The sequence below is a fragment of the Sander lucioperca genome, chromosome 10 (genome assembly GCF_008315115.2).
Source record: "Sander lucioperca isolate FBNREF2018 chromosome 10, SLUC_FBN_1.2, whole genome shotgun sequence".
NCBI classification, from domain to species: Eukaryota; Metazoa; Chordata; class Actinopteri; order Perciformes; family Percidae; genus Sander; species Sander lucioperca.
In genome coordinates, this window is record NC_050182.1 from 34,031,138 (window position 1) to 34,047,515 (window position 16,378).

A 16,378-nucleotide genomic window follows, 5' to 3' on the forward strand; every position below is an offset into this window, starting at 1 on the left:
ACAGAGAGCACAATTAGATGTTCACAATTAAATGTTCAATTGTGTGTGGGCATTTACCAACAATTGAGAAACAGCCTATCCACTCGTAACACTTTGGGGTAGAACAAATAAAAGAAAATCAACAAGTTACGAAGAAGAAAATGTTGCAATAACTCTTTAGCTCACCATGTTTGATCTTGACCATGGTCGTTATATGTATTTCTCTCTTTCAGGTACTAAACGCAAGTGCTCTGCTATGCAGCAACAGTGGCCGCACATAAACCCAGCAGTGCTGATTTATGGTCTCCTCTCACAGCGAGGTCCATGCCAGATGTTATGGTAGTATTACAAGTGTCATGCCCAGTGTAAATCTCCAGCAGTGACTGCTCACATTTAGAAAATTACCTCCACACTTTTGGTAGAAGAGTCATGAAAACATGATCAGATTTCATGTTCAGACAAGATTTAAGCCGCCCATATCACACCTTCTCCTTGCCCTTGTGCTGTTCATACATAAGTCAAACCTCTCCAAGTTAATAAGGCTATTCATTCTGGTTGAAAAGACCACTTTCAGATGGAAAAATGTTTACATTATGTCATTTACCGTGTGCACATCTATGGGAAATTCTGAAATGAAATCTAATTATACTTAATTATGGCTAATTGGGTAACTCAAAAGGTGCCTCGTAATTAAACCGCCATTTCTTCTAAACAAGTTGTAGTAGCATTTAGACGCTGATGGCAATTTATTTAGTTTTTCTAAATGACTCCACATCCCTGATTAATGTATATTTTATTATTATTTTTGCAGGCCTGTCAGGTTGCTAAACCAAAACCACGAGTAATGCCGAACTGCACTCTATTGTAAAAATGGATGTATTTAAACTGGAGTATAACTGTTTGTACCACATTTGGTGAAATTATCACAGACTGAAAATTGCCAGTGTGGGTCTAGTAGCTGCAAGCTAGCTAAAAACGTATTTGCTTTCATACTGTTCATTCAAAAAAGCACTTGGCCTGCTGCCTTTCTGACTAACTATGTTGAATTCTACCTAAGAAAACCCACTAGTAGAGGAAACGATTTTAAAGCTCAATTGCAGGTGAAACACAAAAACACTTTAAATTGGACTGCAAAATGCAGTGTCACCAAAACATTCTCTCACCACAGTAATAAATTAGAAACGGTTAGCAACAATACACAGTCAGCAAGCCAATTAGGGGGAGAAACAAAACCCATCTATTACTGGCCCACTTACAGCAATGACCCAAACTTTCAATACGCACACGCATACTGTATGAGGCACATAGTGCGTGCATATACACATTGCTAAAGCACACACAAACACACTGATTTCAAACAATGCCAACAATAATTCACCTGTTTTAACAAGGTATAGTCAGGCAGGCATGGACACCAATTACAGGGGAGGAGAGCAAAGGAAAACATGGAAAAGGGATTCACATAGAGAGAGGCAGAGGAAGAGAAAGGATGGAAAGAAGAAAGCTATTTTTCCTGCAGGAATGGCGCAGAAACAGCATGCTGTGTTTAATAGATACCCTGACAGTGAAAGACACCGTGAATCAGGGTAAGGGTCAATTACATTTTTTTTTTTTTTTTTTTTTAAATTCTGCTGCTTGAGATGCCTGGCTCCTGAAGTGATGCTAAATTCACCCAATTGGAAAAAAGGCCCTCCTCCCCCAGGAAATGAAATGTGACTTACTGTGGTATATGAGCCGGAACCCCGCTGCTGTCGCCTCCTGGTCAGAGTAAAATTCAAGCCACAGATAGTTGGAGGTGCTGGTAAGAGACAGACCTTGCATCGACGTGCCTGTGTATGTGCCAAGGAGTGGGGCTGCACCGTCTTTTCCATCATACACCTGATCAGAGACACAGAAAAAGAACATGATGGGGAGCTTTGCTGCTCATGGAGTATGAAACACCCACAATAAAGTAGAATGAAAATATTAAGAATTAAATATTAATACTGAAGAAAGAGAGCCACAATTAAAAAGAAGCAATTAGTACTGTATACCATCTGTTTTATATTCTCTATCTATTGCAAAACCAATGTCCTAAATGAGATGTGAAAATTAGAGCAGAGTGACCATAATTCTTCCCATTGATTTGATACTGTGCACCTGGAGAGAAAAAGACTGTTTTAAAGGTTTGAAGGAATAATTTGTTCTTTTTTACTCTATGCTATTTATTTCACCAAATGTCCTGAGTAAACACCAATTATCGTCTAAATGTTATATTACAACTAAAAATGAGAGTTTAAAAGCAGCACATTCTCTAAGCAAAGAGTAAGGTACCCACATTGTTTTTATATGTTGTGTGGATTTTTGTTGAATATAATAGCATTTTTTTAGCTTTATTTGTTGTTTTTTCCATCACAGATCTTTTTTGATCCATGTGCCTAATGGAAATTATTTGTTGAAGAAGCACCCATTTAAATTCCTACGAATATCCATCAGTATATCTAATGTTTTCTGATTTATATCTATGAAATAAAAATACAAAGCTCTGGGCTCCTCCTTTGAAATACTAGTGGGGCCCTCTCTGTCTTGTTTTGTTTTTCTCTTTCTTCACGTCAATCAGCTCTCTAAGCATGTCTTTTCACATTTCAGATGTTCACGAAATGACTAAGTACAAGAGATTACTGTCTACGCAAACCCATTACTAGAAACACTGATAGCAGGCTACAATGCCATGTTAATTGGAGCATTAGACAAGACATCTGCATCCCAAAAAGAGTGCATTCCAGCTGTGAAGTGGGGACTACATAGTCATTTGCATCATATTTGTGGTGCTTACCAAAACTGTTAAAATGCCTTTGAGCAAATAAATGAATCCCTTCCTTCCCAAAGGGATGATGCTGCTGCCGCCATTTGACCTTTGCTCTGACTTCCAAGGCAAAACTATTCTGCATTCTGTCTGGTACTTTGCACAAAATCCCTTTTTCTGGTTTCCCATGTTGTGCATAATAAAAAGAGCACCAGGACCTGCCTCATATACATAAACATTAATTAAACTATGACACTAATTGATTTGATCTAGTTCTTAACCGAAGCCCTGTGTTTATTTGTTGGTTATCTATTTTCTGTCAACAAAGCAACATTATTGTGTCTTTACCTTGATGATGTCACCTTGTGCAAGTTGAAAGGTGCTGGCAGTGATGTTGATGCCTTTGCCTGTTTGAACCTGAATGCTGTACACACATTCGTGGCTGTTGTCATAGTTCATTGGATAGTTTGGTGATAAAAGAACTCCCTCATTGTTGGACACTGTTGATCCACACTCCGCTGCAAGTTTTTTTTTAAAAACACAGACAATAATAATTAATTTGTTTTCCTTTAAAACAAGAGCATGTCTACTTTAAAACGCATTACCAATGAAAAGAAGTCACTACAAGCCCTACATGAATATTTTTGCTATTTGTTTACATGCACTATTATCATGTAAAATTAATGTTATCATAGCGGTCCTTTTCCAACACAGGGCTAAACGGGTGTGTCAGAAACAAGATTGTACAAAAACATGTTAGGTGCTCCAACACAGGGTGTGATGGAACTAGTTTAAACACAACACACACAATGCCTCTGATAAGAAACGACTGGATCTCTGGAGTCTGACCTTGACATTTGCAAGTAATGTAAGTGGAGCACCCTTCAGTGGAAAAGAGATCTCCAAGGATAGTTTTAACCTACAGTAGCAGCTCACATCAGTATTAATTACAGGTCTGAGCTTTAAATTGTAGTCTACTTTGTAAATCCAATTCCACTGAGTTATCTAATGTCTAATAAAAAGTTTATTTAAAACATGACATTGGCTCACAGAGCAAATTGTGCAAAACACAAACAGGAAAGAAAACGGAATAAAAAGCAGCTGACCACGTACCCACACACCTTGGCAGAGGGGCACTCCACATGCGACGGCCACCTCCCAAGCACCCAATCTCCCTCGCCCCCTGTAGACGATATCCTGTGTTGCAGTAGAATGCCAGTGAGTCACCAATGCCAAACCTGGAGCCCGTGTGCCAGCCAAACTGAGGCGTTCCAGGGTCCTGACAGGGTTCTAGATCGTACTCTGGAAACAAGATAGCCAAAAGAAATCAGTTGCAACAGATAAAAATGCCTTTTTACCCACAAAACTATATTATTAGTACTCCACTTAGAATGATTTGTTATTTATACTTGTCACTGATAATAAACCCCAAGGAAAAAACTGTCTGTTCTCTTGCTCCCTTCAATGAAACTTAGTGCATGTTCAGCCAAACCAAGCAATATCGTAGCTCGTGGGGATTAACAGTCTTACTCAAGGACACTTCATCAGGTTGGGATACATGCCAAAAGCTTGAACCCTGGATGTCTGGATGAAGGATGGGCTCTTCAAAATTTAGGCCACCCTGCATGCAATATTATTATCCATAGGCTGTTGAGATGTAGATGCAACTCAGGCTGCATAAGAAGAATAAGGTCTTCCTCCCAGCAGCATTGCTTTCACGGACTGTATTTGGCAGTATGCAGAGCTATGTACGACTATTGATTTCAACAAAATGTTACAGCAGCATCCTACTGTAGGATGTGGCCTGACAGCATTGGCAAATTTTCATCAAAGGTTATAAAAAGTTAAAAAAGGCCTTCTAATCAGGAAATCTTTAGATGCTAATTACAGAGCATGCATGGACATACACACACTCAAACAAAATTTCATGAATATTGATGGCTGCATAAGTTATGCTTCACTTCAGTGAACAGCAGGCAAACATTTAGCCAGAACGCTCATGAAGCAGACCCTCTCTCTCCCTTTTTCTACTCACTATACATCTCTCTCATTCTCTCCTTCACTCTCTCTCCACTCTCTCCATCAACACTGCTCACTCAGCATCACCATCTGTCTCATCTCTTTTCTCACCCTGTATCCCTCCCTCCCTCATCTCCATCTCTCTAGTTCTCCATTCCTTGGTCTCTGCATGGGGGGCCCGTTATTTCTGTAACCCCCCCCCCCCCCCCTTCCCCTCCATCTCCTCAGTCCTGAGGATACGACCCACATGGCATGCTTTGATGATCATTCCCATCACGGTCAGACAGCATCTACCTGCGTGACCTCGTCTCTTAATTATCCTCCTCTGATCAGCGCAGCCTGAGGCATGGTCTACCTTAAGTCCGCTCCCGATCTGACCAACACATTACTCCTCACGTGTTACTTTATGCACACTTTAGAGAGGCTTAGCGCTTTTGATCTCATCATTGAACAAGCTGTCGCTCTCTCTCTTTCTGTCTGTCTGTCACCGTGTCTTTCACTTCTGCTTTCTATCCTTTCTAGTTAACAACTCCACCCACCACATCCTCACTTCTCCACTCAATTTATCTTCCTTCCTGTTTTAAAGTTTTCCCTTCCCATCCTGTCTACACACCTACCAATACTGCCCCCTCCTTGCCTCCTACAGACAGAACCCTCATATGCCTTCATACCCGAGAAGGAGATGTTGAATCCCTGCAGCGATATAGAGAAGTCAGAAATGAAGCGTAGCTGGGCCTTGAAGTTCCCATACAGGCCTGCATTAACTGGTGAAGGCCTCTCTGAGCCGGTGAGTCGAGCCAGCGGCTGGGCGAAGCTGCCGTTTTCTGTTATCAGAAGGTAGTCATGATGATCCTCCAGGTGGAAGGAGTAAAAAGTGAATTGGACACCTTGGAGGAGAAATAAGAAAGCCTAGTGTTAGAGGTTTTCAGGAAAATACGAAGAATATCTTAGAAAAAGCTTTGAATACAATATATGTAATGCATAAATTTGAAATGTTTTTGTGTCCATACTGACCTGTAAGGTTAAGATTATGGATTAGCAGTTTACATTGTAGGGCACAGAATACACACAATAACCTCAAACTAAATGTGACTATTATTCAATTTACATTTTAGCTATAATTACAAATATCATTATCATGATTAAAAATTCAGTTGTATTCATTTGGGTTTATCTTGCTGAAACATCCACCTACACAACGCACTTTTCACTCATTTAATAATAGATGCTTTATTAATCCTTACAGCAGCACTAGGAATGAGCATACTAAAATTAATCTTAAAATTATAATACTAAAATTAAAAAGGAAAAAAGGAAAATATTACATTTAAAAAGAGACACAAAACGATTAAAATGTGAATTTTAAATGAATAATAAAAAGTGAATAGAGAAGTTAAAAATGTAAAAATTTCACAGATTAAAACTATGTTAATGAAGAATCATGGTCTTTCCACCAGTACATGAACATTAGTCAGTAGGGGTGTGACGAGACACGCAGCTCACAAGAGGAGACACGAGATTGGGTTCACGAGAACGAGACGAGAAAAATAGTCTTTACTCAGAGAACCAAGGTTACAACGTAACCAGGCGTTTCATTGCAGCAGTAAACAAGGAAGTAGGCTGCTCTTGTATTGATTTATGACCATTTTAAGACAAGGGGAGAACATTTCTCTTTGTTTAATATCATTAAAAGTAAAGTTAGGTTTTGCTTTCTGCTTCCGACACATTTAAAAAAAGAAAGAGAGCAATCTGCGCGAGTCAGCGACACACTGAACTGCACGCTGCAGTCCGTGTGTGTGTGTCGGGCGCGAGTGAGACGTTCTAACGCTGGGTTTTACCGGCAGCGTTTTACAACTGCAACTCCTTTACCACTCTGCAAAAGTGAACTCAGAGTCAACTTTGGAGAACAGGCAGGGGATCTTCTATGCTAATTTAGAGGTCCAAGCCAGACTCATTATCAAAGCCAGATGTATTATAAGGCCAACCAGGTCCGACTCGTCTACGGGCAGCTGCTCTGCACTTGTGACTTATTTCATGAGACAATTTTTACCTCAAAGAGAAGTCTCGTGGGACGATCTCGACACCTCTATTTGCCAGTATTTCTCACACTTTGGCATCTGCCCATCTTGTGAAACTTGGCCAATGATACAGATTTACATAAGAGGACAGAACAATCGATAATAGAACATCTGCTACTGGCAGTAGCAAAGACAATCTAGAAATTGTGTTAAGGCTGGTCAAAAGGATTCAAAATTTTATATCAACAAACTATTATTTAACATTTAGGTTGAAAACCAAGATCCAGGGGTCTCAAAACGGGGGCTGAAAATGTGCAAAACCCACTTTCCACGCAAAGGTTGTGATTTATAAAAAAAAAAAACTTGACGGGAGAATGTTTCTCTCGCACAATCGTTACACTTAATGTCCTCGTTATCGGTCCGAACTTTAATACTGTTTGTGACAAAACCTGCATGAAGAAACGTGTTTGCGCCTATTAGACTTTCATCTTCAAATTGTATCTTGGGGTGGGGGATACCACTAGTTGATGCTGTGATTTTGGCAAGGTGTTAATCACAAATTGTTGTAAACATAAATACTGCGGTGACCCCCGTGCGTAATGCTGCATGATGGCACTGCTGGCCCTGCAGGAGGACTCCGCCAATGGAAGAATCAGGAGAAAAAGAGACTTCAGGGACCATGACGATGACTGGCTAATATGCCGATTTAAATTCTCTAAAGCTGTGCTCTTGGATCTGTGTACTGAATTGGGTCCAGTAGAGAGGGCAACGCGCCGGAACCGTGTCATCCCGGTCCAAATACAGGTCCTCGCCACTCTGGGGGCAACCGGCTGTTTCCAGAGGGAAATGACAGACAGCTAAGTGTTTTATATAAATATTATATATAATCTTCAACTTTATCACTAAGGCTTGTTTGGATATAATATATACAGTAGTTCTGTTAAATCTTATCATATAGGTCTGGTATGTCGAAGCTGTCCCTGAGTGCCGTAATGCCTGCCGTTTTGGACGGTATTATTAATATAGGTAGTCTATACATCAGGTTTCCCTACACTGTGCGAGAACAGGCCGAAATTATAATTTATTTTGCAGCAATTCCCAAAGTCTGAGAAGTTTTTTGCTTTTTCCCCGCCAGTCGTCATGACTCGGCATAACGAAAGAACAACTGCCAGGGTCATTAACATACGGATCAGCATTCATGAGGTGCTTTGCATTGACTATTTATGGTTAAAAATGGGCGTGTACATGGCAGCATAAGAGGCTGATTCACGTACGCAAACTTGTGGGTAATCTGTGATTTATAAAGGGAACAATGCTTACAGATGTGCGTACGCACGGTTTTATAAATCTGAATTTTTTTTGGCATATGCCATTTTGGGCTTTTGGCCATACATACACTTTTAGTAATGATCCTACGCACATTTTTATAAATGAGACCCCAGGTCTGTACACCTGCTTCTACCTCTCTTCATCCATGATGACCAGTTGGCTGCTTTTCAGCAGAATAAGCACTGCCATTTTAATGCTATCTAGTAAATCTGTTGAAATATGACTCAAATATGTCCTCCACAATGTTTGGCTCACTTGACAAAGAATGATCTGTAAAATACCAATTATATTACAGAGAGTCAAGCCAAATTGTCAATTAATCAAGAGCCATTCCTGTGAGGGGACATCGCAAATTTTTTAAAGTGCCCATATTATGAAAAAATCACTTTTTCTGGGATTTGGGGTGTTATGTTGTGTCTCTGGTGCTTCCACACACATACAAACTTTGAAAAAAATCCACCCATGCTGTTTATAGTGAGATACGGTTTCTGAATGTGTCCTGCCTTCAGTCTCTGGGTGAGCTGTTCAAAATCGGCACGGCTTGTGACGTCACAAGCCGAAACGAGCAGGCTAACCGCAACCATTAGCTCGTAGCGTTAGCATGCTAACGCTAGCATGCTAACGCTAGCATGCTACCTCGTTCTCAATAGCAAAGCACTGCTACAACACACACAAGTTCACCATAATCTACAAAAGAACTACTTACATGTGCGCCCTCATTTAGAAGTCTCCCAGCTAATCCTGCCTTGTAACTGAGCAAAGTTGTAGAAACAGCCTTTCTTTTACTGTCTATGGAGCTAGCTAGCTGACATGATCTACATCTGAGCTACTGGGCATGTGCAGTGCAATCAAAGATAGTACAGAAGAAGAAGAAGAAAAGAGGTCTCACTCTGTAGCTAAAACAGAGACCAGGTGAAAAGAGGATCTGCAGCAGTGAGAGAGAGCGGTGCAGTACAACACAAATATGGTGTTTTTTGAAAATTAAACCATGTAAACCTATTCTGGTACAACCTTAAAATACAATTATGAACCTGAAAATGAGCATAATATGGCTGCTTTAATATAGTTGGTACGGGATGTTGATAATTACGGAGTGGAATAGTTACATACCTACTATACATTAAAATCAATTTGTCTTCCAGTCAGTAACCACAGGATAAAAAAAAAAAAAAAAAAAAATCACAAAGAAAATCTGAGGGGTATTGCACAAAACGAAGATAAGGGATTAAGCCGGGATATAATTTAGCCTTGACTTGGTTGCACAAAAGCAGAGGCACCTAAGTTACCTTGGAGATTTATTCTGTGCAGCTAGCCTGCTCCTGACCAGGCTAACAGCCAGGATTTATTAATCCTGGGGCCTTCTCTGTTCACTCAGCAGTGGTTTTACCTTATTTTTATTTGCCTGCATTGAAATACAACAGGTGTTATTATTTAAAGTTGTGACCATTATTTGTATAACTATTCATGTGACAGTCATTGTTACGGTTATATTGCTGTTTGAAAACTGCTGTTCATATTGTTGTTAGAAGTTTGAAAAATGTATATTATGGCAGTTGTTGAGATAATTAGAAAAGGCTGGTAAAGTTGCAAATGTGTTTTAAATAAAGTGAGTGATGAAGGGCAATATATAAAGTGCTATATGTGTGTTAGTGGTTCTAATAATGGATCATGTATGTTCCTCTTCCATGTGCATTTTATTTGGCATTCTTAGCACTAAATTTGTGTTCACAACAGGGAGAGGACACCTCAATGGTTTTTGACCTTATATTTTGCTGGGAGGAAATAACAGTTGAATACACTGTTACAGTCATGTTTACAGTTTGTGCATTGAATTTATAACTTAATTATCTTTATAGTTTATGATTTCAGAGTCCAACTTCTTCAGTGTCTCTTTTCTATCTCCATATACAGGCCTACAAGTAAGCAAAGCATATAATATACAAAGAAGGAATATGTAAAAAAAATATGCATCATATTCCAGCATTGTAGATTAGTGGTTGTAATTGATTATCAGGGTGAATTTCCTGAGTAACATTAGGCTATATTCTGCTCATTTTTAAGACAAAGAGTACAACTGATCATTTGTGCAAATAATTGGCTTAACTCCTTGAATGGTATGATTTTTACGGTTTCATTTCAGAGCAGTGGTCAGTAAATGTATATTTTTAGGCTGCTTACGCATTCAGTCCGACCGCGATGGTCTGCCACGCTCGCTTTCTTTCGCTGTTTCATTACAGCGTCCGTGTTTCTTTTTTACAAAAAGTGTGTTTCACGTTATCATACTTCCATAAGAAGTTGCTGCTCACTCTGGTTAAAGTATGCACAATGCATATTCTCCATTTTAGCATTAATAAATCTGTTATCGACCTCACGTTATGTTAAGGAAAGCCGTGAACGTGTATCTCTCCAAATTACTTCCGTCTGGCTCGACCTAGTCATTTCATTTCATTTATTATACAGGAATGTTAAAAGTAACATTAAGTTACAATATAAACGGGCCTGACTCAGTTTAAAAACTGGTTTCCAGCAGGTTCCTGTTCTGCAGAAACATAAAACACTGAACACAGTTACGACACCTCCTCAGCCTGACTTGGCCGTTGTACGCACCAAGCCAGGATGCACTGATTAGACTAGGTCAAGCCTCACTTTATCGATTATCCTGGATTTATAAATTCTACTTTTGTGCAATACCCCTCAGTTCTATGATAAGATACATTTTCACCTCTTTCAGGTAGTGCAGATGAAAAACCTAAGACATAAATATAATGAAAACCATCTAAAGAAAATACATATTATGTAGGACATAGACTGTAGTACAATGGCATTAGTATTGTTTTTGTTAACACCCTAACCTTACGCCCAGGTACTGGTGCAAGTATTGTACCAGTACGTTTCAATTTTTCCTATATGTGTTTATATGGGGTTGGACTGCTAATTGCCCCACACTAAATTCATTTGGCATTTTAAATAACTTACACCATATTAGGCCCGGAGTCTAATTGTATTAAAATTAGTCAATTAGTTGGAAATTTTGATCATTTCGAGTTGTTATTGGTTTTTAGTTGTTGGTGCAACCTCCTGTTATTGTTGAATGTTTAAGAACCCGTGTAAGAAATGAAAAGGATAATGCTGTTGATAGGAGAACGTATGTGAGCTTATTGTTACAATCACTAAAAAGATGGACAGAAAAAAAAAGAATACAGTGCAGTTTTAATTTGTTATTGCGAGATAAAGTGATGTCCGTACCTCCTCATTACATGCTTTGTATTAAATACATAGATACTGTAGATAAGACCATATGTGTACCATATTGAGCCTAGTGGGTCACATATGTATATCTATGTGTACAGTAATTACATTAATCTTGCCTTATATGGAAAGAAACAGAATCGGCGAGAGGGGTTAAACACAAATTGGAAGCCTTAGAGGCAGAAGTTAAAAAATGCTAGATGTAGAGGGATTGCTGATAGGTCTTGTGAGACTTCAACCGTCAAAGGTGATTCTATTGCACAAAACGAAGAATAGGGATTAAGCCGGGATATTCATCCAGTTATCCTGGATGAATTTAGCCTTGACTTGGTTGCACGAAAGCAGACTGAAAAATGTATAAAGCAGCATACTGTACAAAATTGACTCAAATAAACTTATAATAAGTGGAAGACTGCTGATAAAGAATACCTACATACAAATTAAACTGAATTCTCTGATACTAGACACACTTTAAGAAAAAAAAGTAATGACACTTAAATATTCGACGAGTGAAGACCTCAGAGTGTAATATTATCACTCTGCATATTCTGGACAGTTGCCAAAAATGAAAAAGTCAGTGCCTTTAAATTATCTTTAAGTCACTTCTCACTTAATAATCATAAATCCATGTTAATAAATCCCTGTAATGTTCTTGGAATCTGTTGAGCGGGTGCTGTTTTAATTTATAGTTTTATAATTTGGCCATTGTTAGGACTATTGAATGTCAGTGTGGTAAAGACTATAAAAATGAACATGCTGTTCATGAGGTGTAGTATGTGAATCACTTATGCATGTACAAAATTAAATAATTTCTTAAATTAGCATATCTATAGTTTAAGAGTTCCTAAACTCTACAGTATGAGGCATAAGACCAAAACAAAAAAGTATTTTAGTATGCATTGTATTTATACTTATATGATGAAGATGTATTATATTATTTTAAGCTAGACGGGCACTCGAAGAGTGCAGACCTCCGCCAATGCATGCCCTATCTCACAATGTTAATGTTCCCAGTCATGAACAAATTTTTCCGATTATCCTGACACCACATGAATGCAGCACAAATGCCCTATCTTGCAATGTAAACGAAAGTGAAAAATATTTTGCGTGCCGTGACTCGGATCTACTCCAAAATGTAATGGGTTTTTCCTTGGCCCAAACTACACCCTTTCACCAAGTTTTAAAGTGCCCATATTATGAAAAAAATCACTTTTTCTGGGATTTGGGGTGTTATTTTGTGTCTCTGTTGCTTCCACACGCATACAAACTTGGAAAAAAAAAACATCCATGCTGTTTTGAGTGAGATACGGGTTTCTGAATGTATCCTGCCTTCAGTCTCCGGGTGAACTGTTCAAAATCTGCAGGGTTTTCTACGTCACTAGCCGAGAACGAGGTTAGCCCCCTCGTTCTCAATGGTAAAACACTGCTACAACACACACAAGTTCACCATAATCTACAAAAGAACTACTTACATGTCCCTGTTCTGCAGGTATTCTACGCAAAGTTGGAAGTGCACCCTCTTAGAAGAAGTCTCCCGGCTAATCCTGCCTTGTACTGACTGAAGTTAGAGAAACAGCTAGCTAGCTGATGTGATCCTTACCTAGCTATTGCGCATGTGCAACTCCCAACAAAGATGGTACAGAAGTGAGATGTCTCACTCTGTAGCTAAAACAGAGACCTGAACACACAGGATGAAAAGAGGAGCTGCAGCATTGTGCAGTACAACAAAAATATGGTGTTTTCTGAAAATTAAACCATGTAAACCTATTCTGGTACAACTTCAAAATACAATTATGAACCTGAAAATGAGCATAATATGGCCACTTTAAGAAAATAAGGAAATCCTGCTCACATACAAACTAAGCCAAAAACCTAACGTCCTTGGCGGCGGTAATTAATGGGGTTTTCCTACCTTTTCCATGACTGACTTCCACAGTCCATGTACAGTTCAGGGAGTTAGGATACAGCTCCGGGAAGCCAGGTGATAAGATGATGCCTCCAGGTCCCCTGATGTCCCCACCGCATGATGCTGAATAAAAAAGGGAAGAGAATGAACGATAACTGTTGCTGGAAAAAGAAGAAAATTGTAAATGAACCATTACATCCTTCACCTGAAGACTGAGGAGCAATTTAAATGAATAATGCATTTAAGTCATATCACATCCTGTCCTGCTATTTTTATGAGTACATGTAATTCTGCCAACACAATGTTTTTTTTTCCCTCCCTCTCTCTCCAAACTTGCCCTACTGCCAGGACAATAATGTTTCATTAATTCAGCTATCCATCCATATTTTCTCTGCTGCTATGGTATCTTAAACTGAAAGACATTGTCAGAAAACATGATAATCCATTGAATGTATTCACAATTCACAAGAACTGACACAAACATATTAAACTGATTAGAGCATCAGGCTTTGTTATGATTGTGACCTCAAAGTGATTTTGAATGTCTTCCAAATAGAAACAATCAGCCCAGTGATGCGTTCCAACTACTTTTCAGTCAGGTTGGGAGGATAATCCAGTTACAACCCACCGAGTAGAGTAGTAACAGTTGAGGTGATAGGGAGTGTTGTCTAAAGCAGCAACACTCATCGGCACCTCAGTAATATGACTCTTATGCATGTTGACTATTGAATTTACTGCCAGAAAGCTTCTTACCTCATCAAAGGAAGTTAATGAGTTAATCTCAACCCTCATTGGCTGCTGAGGACCGGAAGGTTAATGCTTGATCCGACTGAAGGTTAACTGGTCTAATTGGATATTGTTGAAACCTGCACCGTTTCTCATGCCGTCATTGTGTTTCAACTAAAAGCTAATTTCACATACAGGGAACTGCTTTTTAAATACAGCATTGATGAAAATTGACATGCTTTGTTTTCTTCTGTCTTAGAGTGTGTGTGTGTGTGTGTGTGTGTGTGTGTGTGTGTGTGTGTGTGTGTGTGTGTGAGTGTGTGTGTGAGTGTGAGTGTGTGTGTGTCCCGAATGCCCAAAGAGTGGTGTTACAAACAAATGCCCGGATGCCTTCTTCAAAACAGCAATCGTTGACAAATATTAGAAGTAGAACTCTTGTGCATGTACATATTTTCAAACTAATGAATGTCAGATGTTGTTTTGAGGATCGCCGAGATGCCTGAGGCTCCACAGCTGCACACACCCACCCCACTCTTATCCTCTCTCCTTCCACCCTTGGGCCCTCCAGCAAGCACAACACATCAAGGCCAGAATTCTTTCCCACCAACAAAATCATATTAAATAATTTATTAATGAGCCAAAATTACATAAAGTCATTAAAAGTGGATGAGTAAGCTTGGCAAATGAGCTACTTCAGAGGCTCTATAGGCAGAGGGCCAAGGCATTTGGCACCAGTCTGGCACACACCTAGGCAAGAAAATGCTTCAAGATATCAAATACATTTTCAAGACAACTGTTGGACTGAAATAACACGGCACTGTATCATATACACGATATGGTAGTCACTACCAACCGTTGCATGTATTTTATTCGTTATATTTTTTCAACTGAGTGATCCCTGACTAAGAGACATCATTCACGGTTTGTGCGCTGCAACAATAATCGCTACAATTGACCTGCAGTGCACTTCTAAAAAGCACAAAGAGCAAAACCGTACAAACAATTATGTGAGATATCTAAACTGCTTTGAGCATACTCTGTCTTCAGTATTACATGATTTATAAACACCCCAAGTAAGTTGTTCAAAACATGGACTGGGTCTATTTGTTGAATAAAAAGCATTTAGACAACCGTATGTTTGGTTAGTCAGACCTGCTGTAGGCGACCCATAGTCACTTACGCTTGTGTCGTTCGTTACCACTTGCAAACAAGGCAAGAGGTAACGACTAAATACAGCAATGGAAGCTGCTTGCCAGTTACTAGTTGCAGCATCCCATAAATATTTGTGGCAAAAAAGACCGCCAGACTAACCATACTGTATGTGTAAATAGACTGTATTTTCTCAAAATAATGCTGACATCCAAATGAGATGATGTGGTGCTGTTTGAAATTCAATCAGTGTTTCAAGTCATAACCAGGTCAATTATTAAATGTCCCTTCAATGACTCAACATTCATGTTGGAACGCTTAAAGGACAAGAAGGGTGGTCCTTGTATTTAATGGTCATTCTGCTCTGATGTGTTCAAAGGGCCATAAATTATGCAATGGTGTCATCCAGAGTCATTTTAAAAACACACAAACCAAAATAGTAAAAAAATAAAATAAACAGATCTTACAAATATGATTAGCATTCACTCAAAAGAACACTGTGCTGTCATGTATGAGACTGATGCCTGAGCTGGAGTGCATGGCAAAAATAAATTACATTTTGTATACATACCATCACAAGTGGGCAGTGGGTGGCTCCAGAAGTGGTTTTTCTCACAAACCAGCGGCTCCTCGTGGCTCAGCCTGTATCCTGGGTCACACTGGAAGGACACCGTGGAGCCGATGGACAGGTCATGGCTTAACCGTATGCCATTCACTGGGATACCAGGATCCATGCAGGAGTATGTGTCCAATGTGACCACTAGAGAAATTAAAAGCAAGCAGGGCAAGCAGGGATCCGTTTCAGAAAGCAGGTTTAGTGAAAGTAAGAGTAAGAGAGTAAGAGAGTAAGAGAGTTAGTTAACTCTGAGATGAGGGAAACTCTGGGTTTTCTGTTTCAGAAAGAGAGGTAACTAACCTCAGAGTCAGTTACTATGGTAACTGAGTCTGTGAACCTAACCTGGTCGGGAGCAGGTTTTCTTCAATAAACCTTGAGTTTCTCTCAGTCTCCTCCTTCTGACACAGCTCTCTTTCATTTCCTCATTCATTCATTCATTCATTCATTCAATCTGTATCAGGAGCATGTTAGCGCAGTTTGTTATCGGCATGAATAAAAAACAGTGTTGGTTTATTAACCATGTTAGGCAGACTATAAAATGTTGAAATGTTGCTATGGTGTGCCTGTCTAGTAATCCATCTATCCTTCCATAATTCCAGAGC

General features: G+C 39.3%; 1 protein-coding gene across 2 annotated transcripts in view; it reads right to left on the minus strand.

Moving 5' to 3' along the window:
* Positions 1–16,378, minus strand: part of LOC116035265 (CUB and sushi domain-containing protein 3-like) — a 269,787-nt gene that overhangs the window by 164,121 nt on the left and 89,288 nt on the right. For both annotated transcript variants that reach the window (XM_031278268.2, XM_031278267.2), the window contains exons 18-23: positions 15,732–15,920; positions 13,292–13,408; positions 5,455–5,670; positions 3,878–4,066; positions 3,113–3,282; positions 1,701–1,857 (exon numbers count right to left, since the gene is read on the minus strand). In XM_031278268.2, the coding sequence (XP_031134128.1) occupies positions 1,701–1,857; positions 3,113–3,282; positions 3,878–4,066; positions 5,455–5,670; positions 13,292–13,408; positions 15,732–15,920 (1,038 nt within the window). The remainder of the gene's footprint in view (positions 1–1,700; positions 1,858–3,112; positions 3,283–3,877; positions 4,067–5,454; positions 5,671–13,291; positions 13,409–15,731; positions 15,921–16,378) is intronic.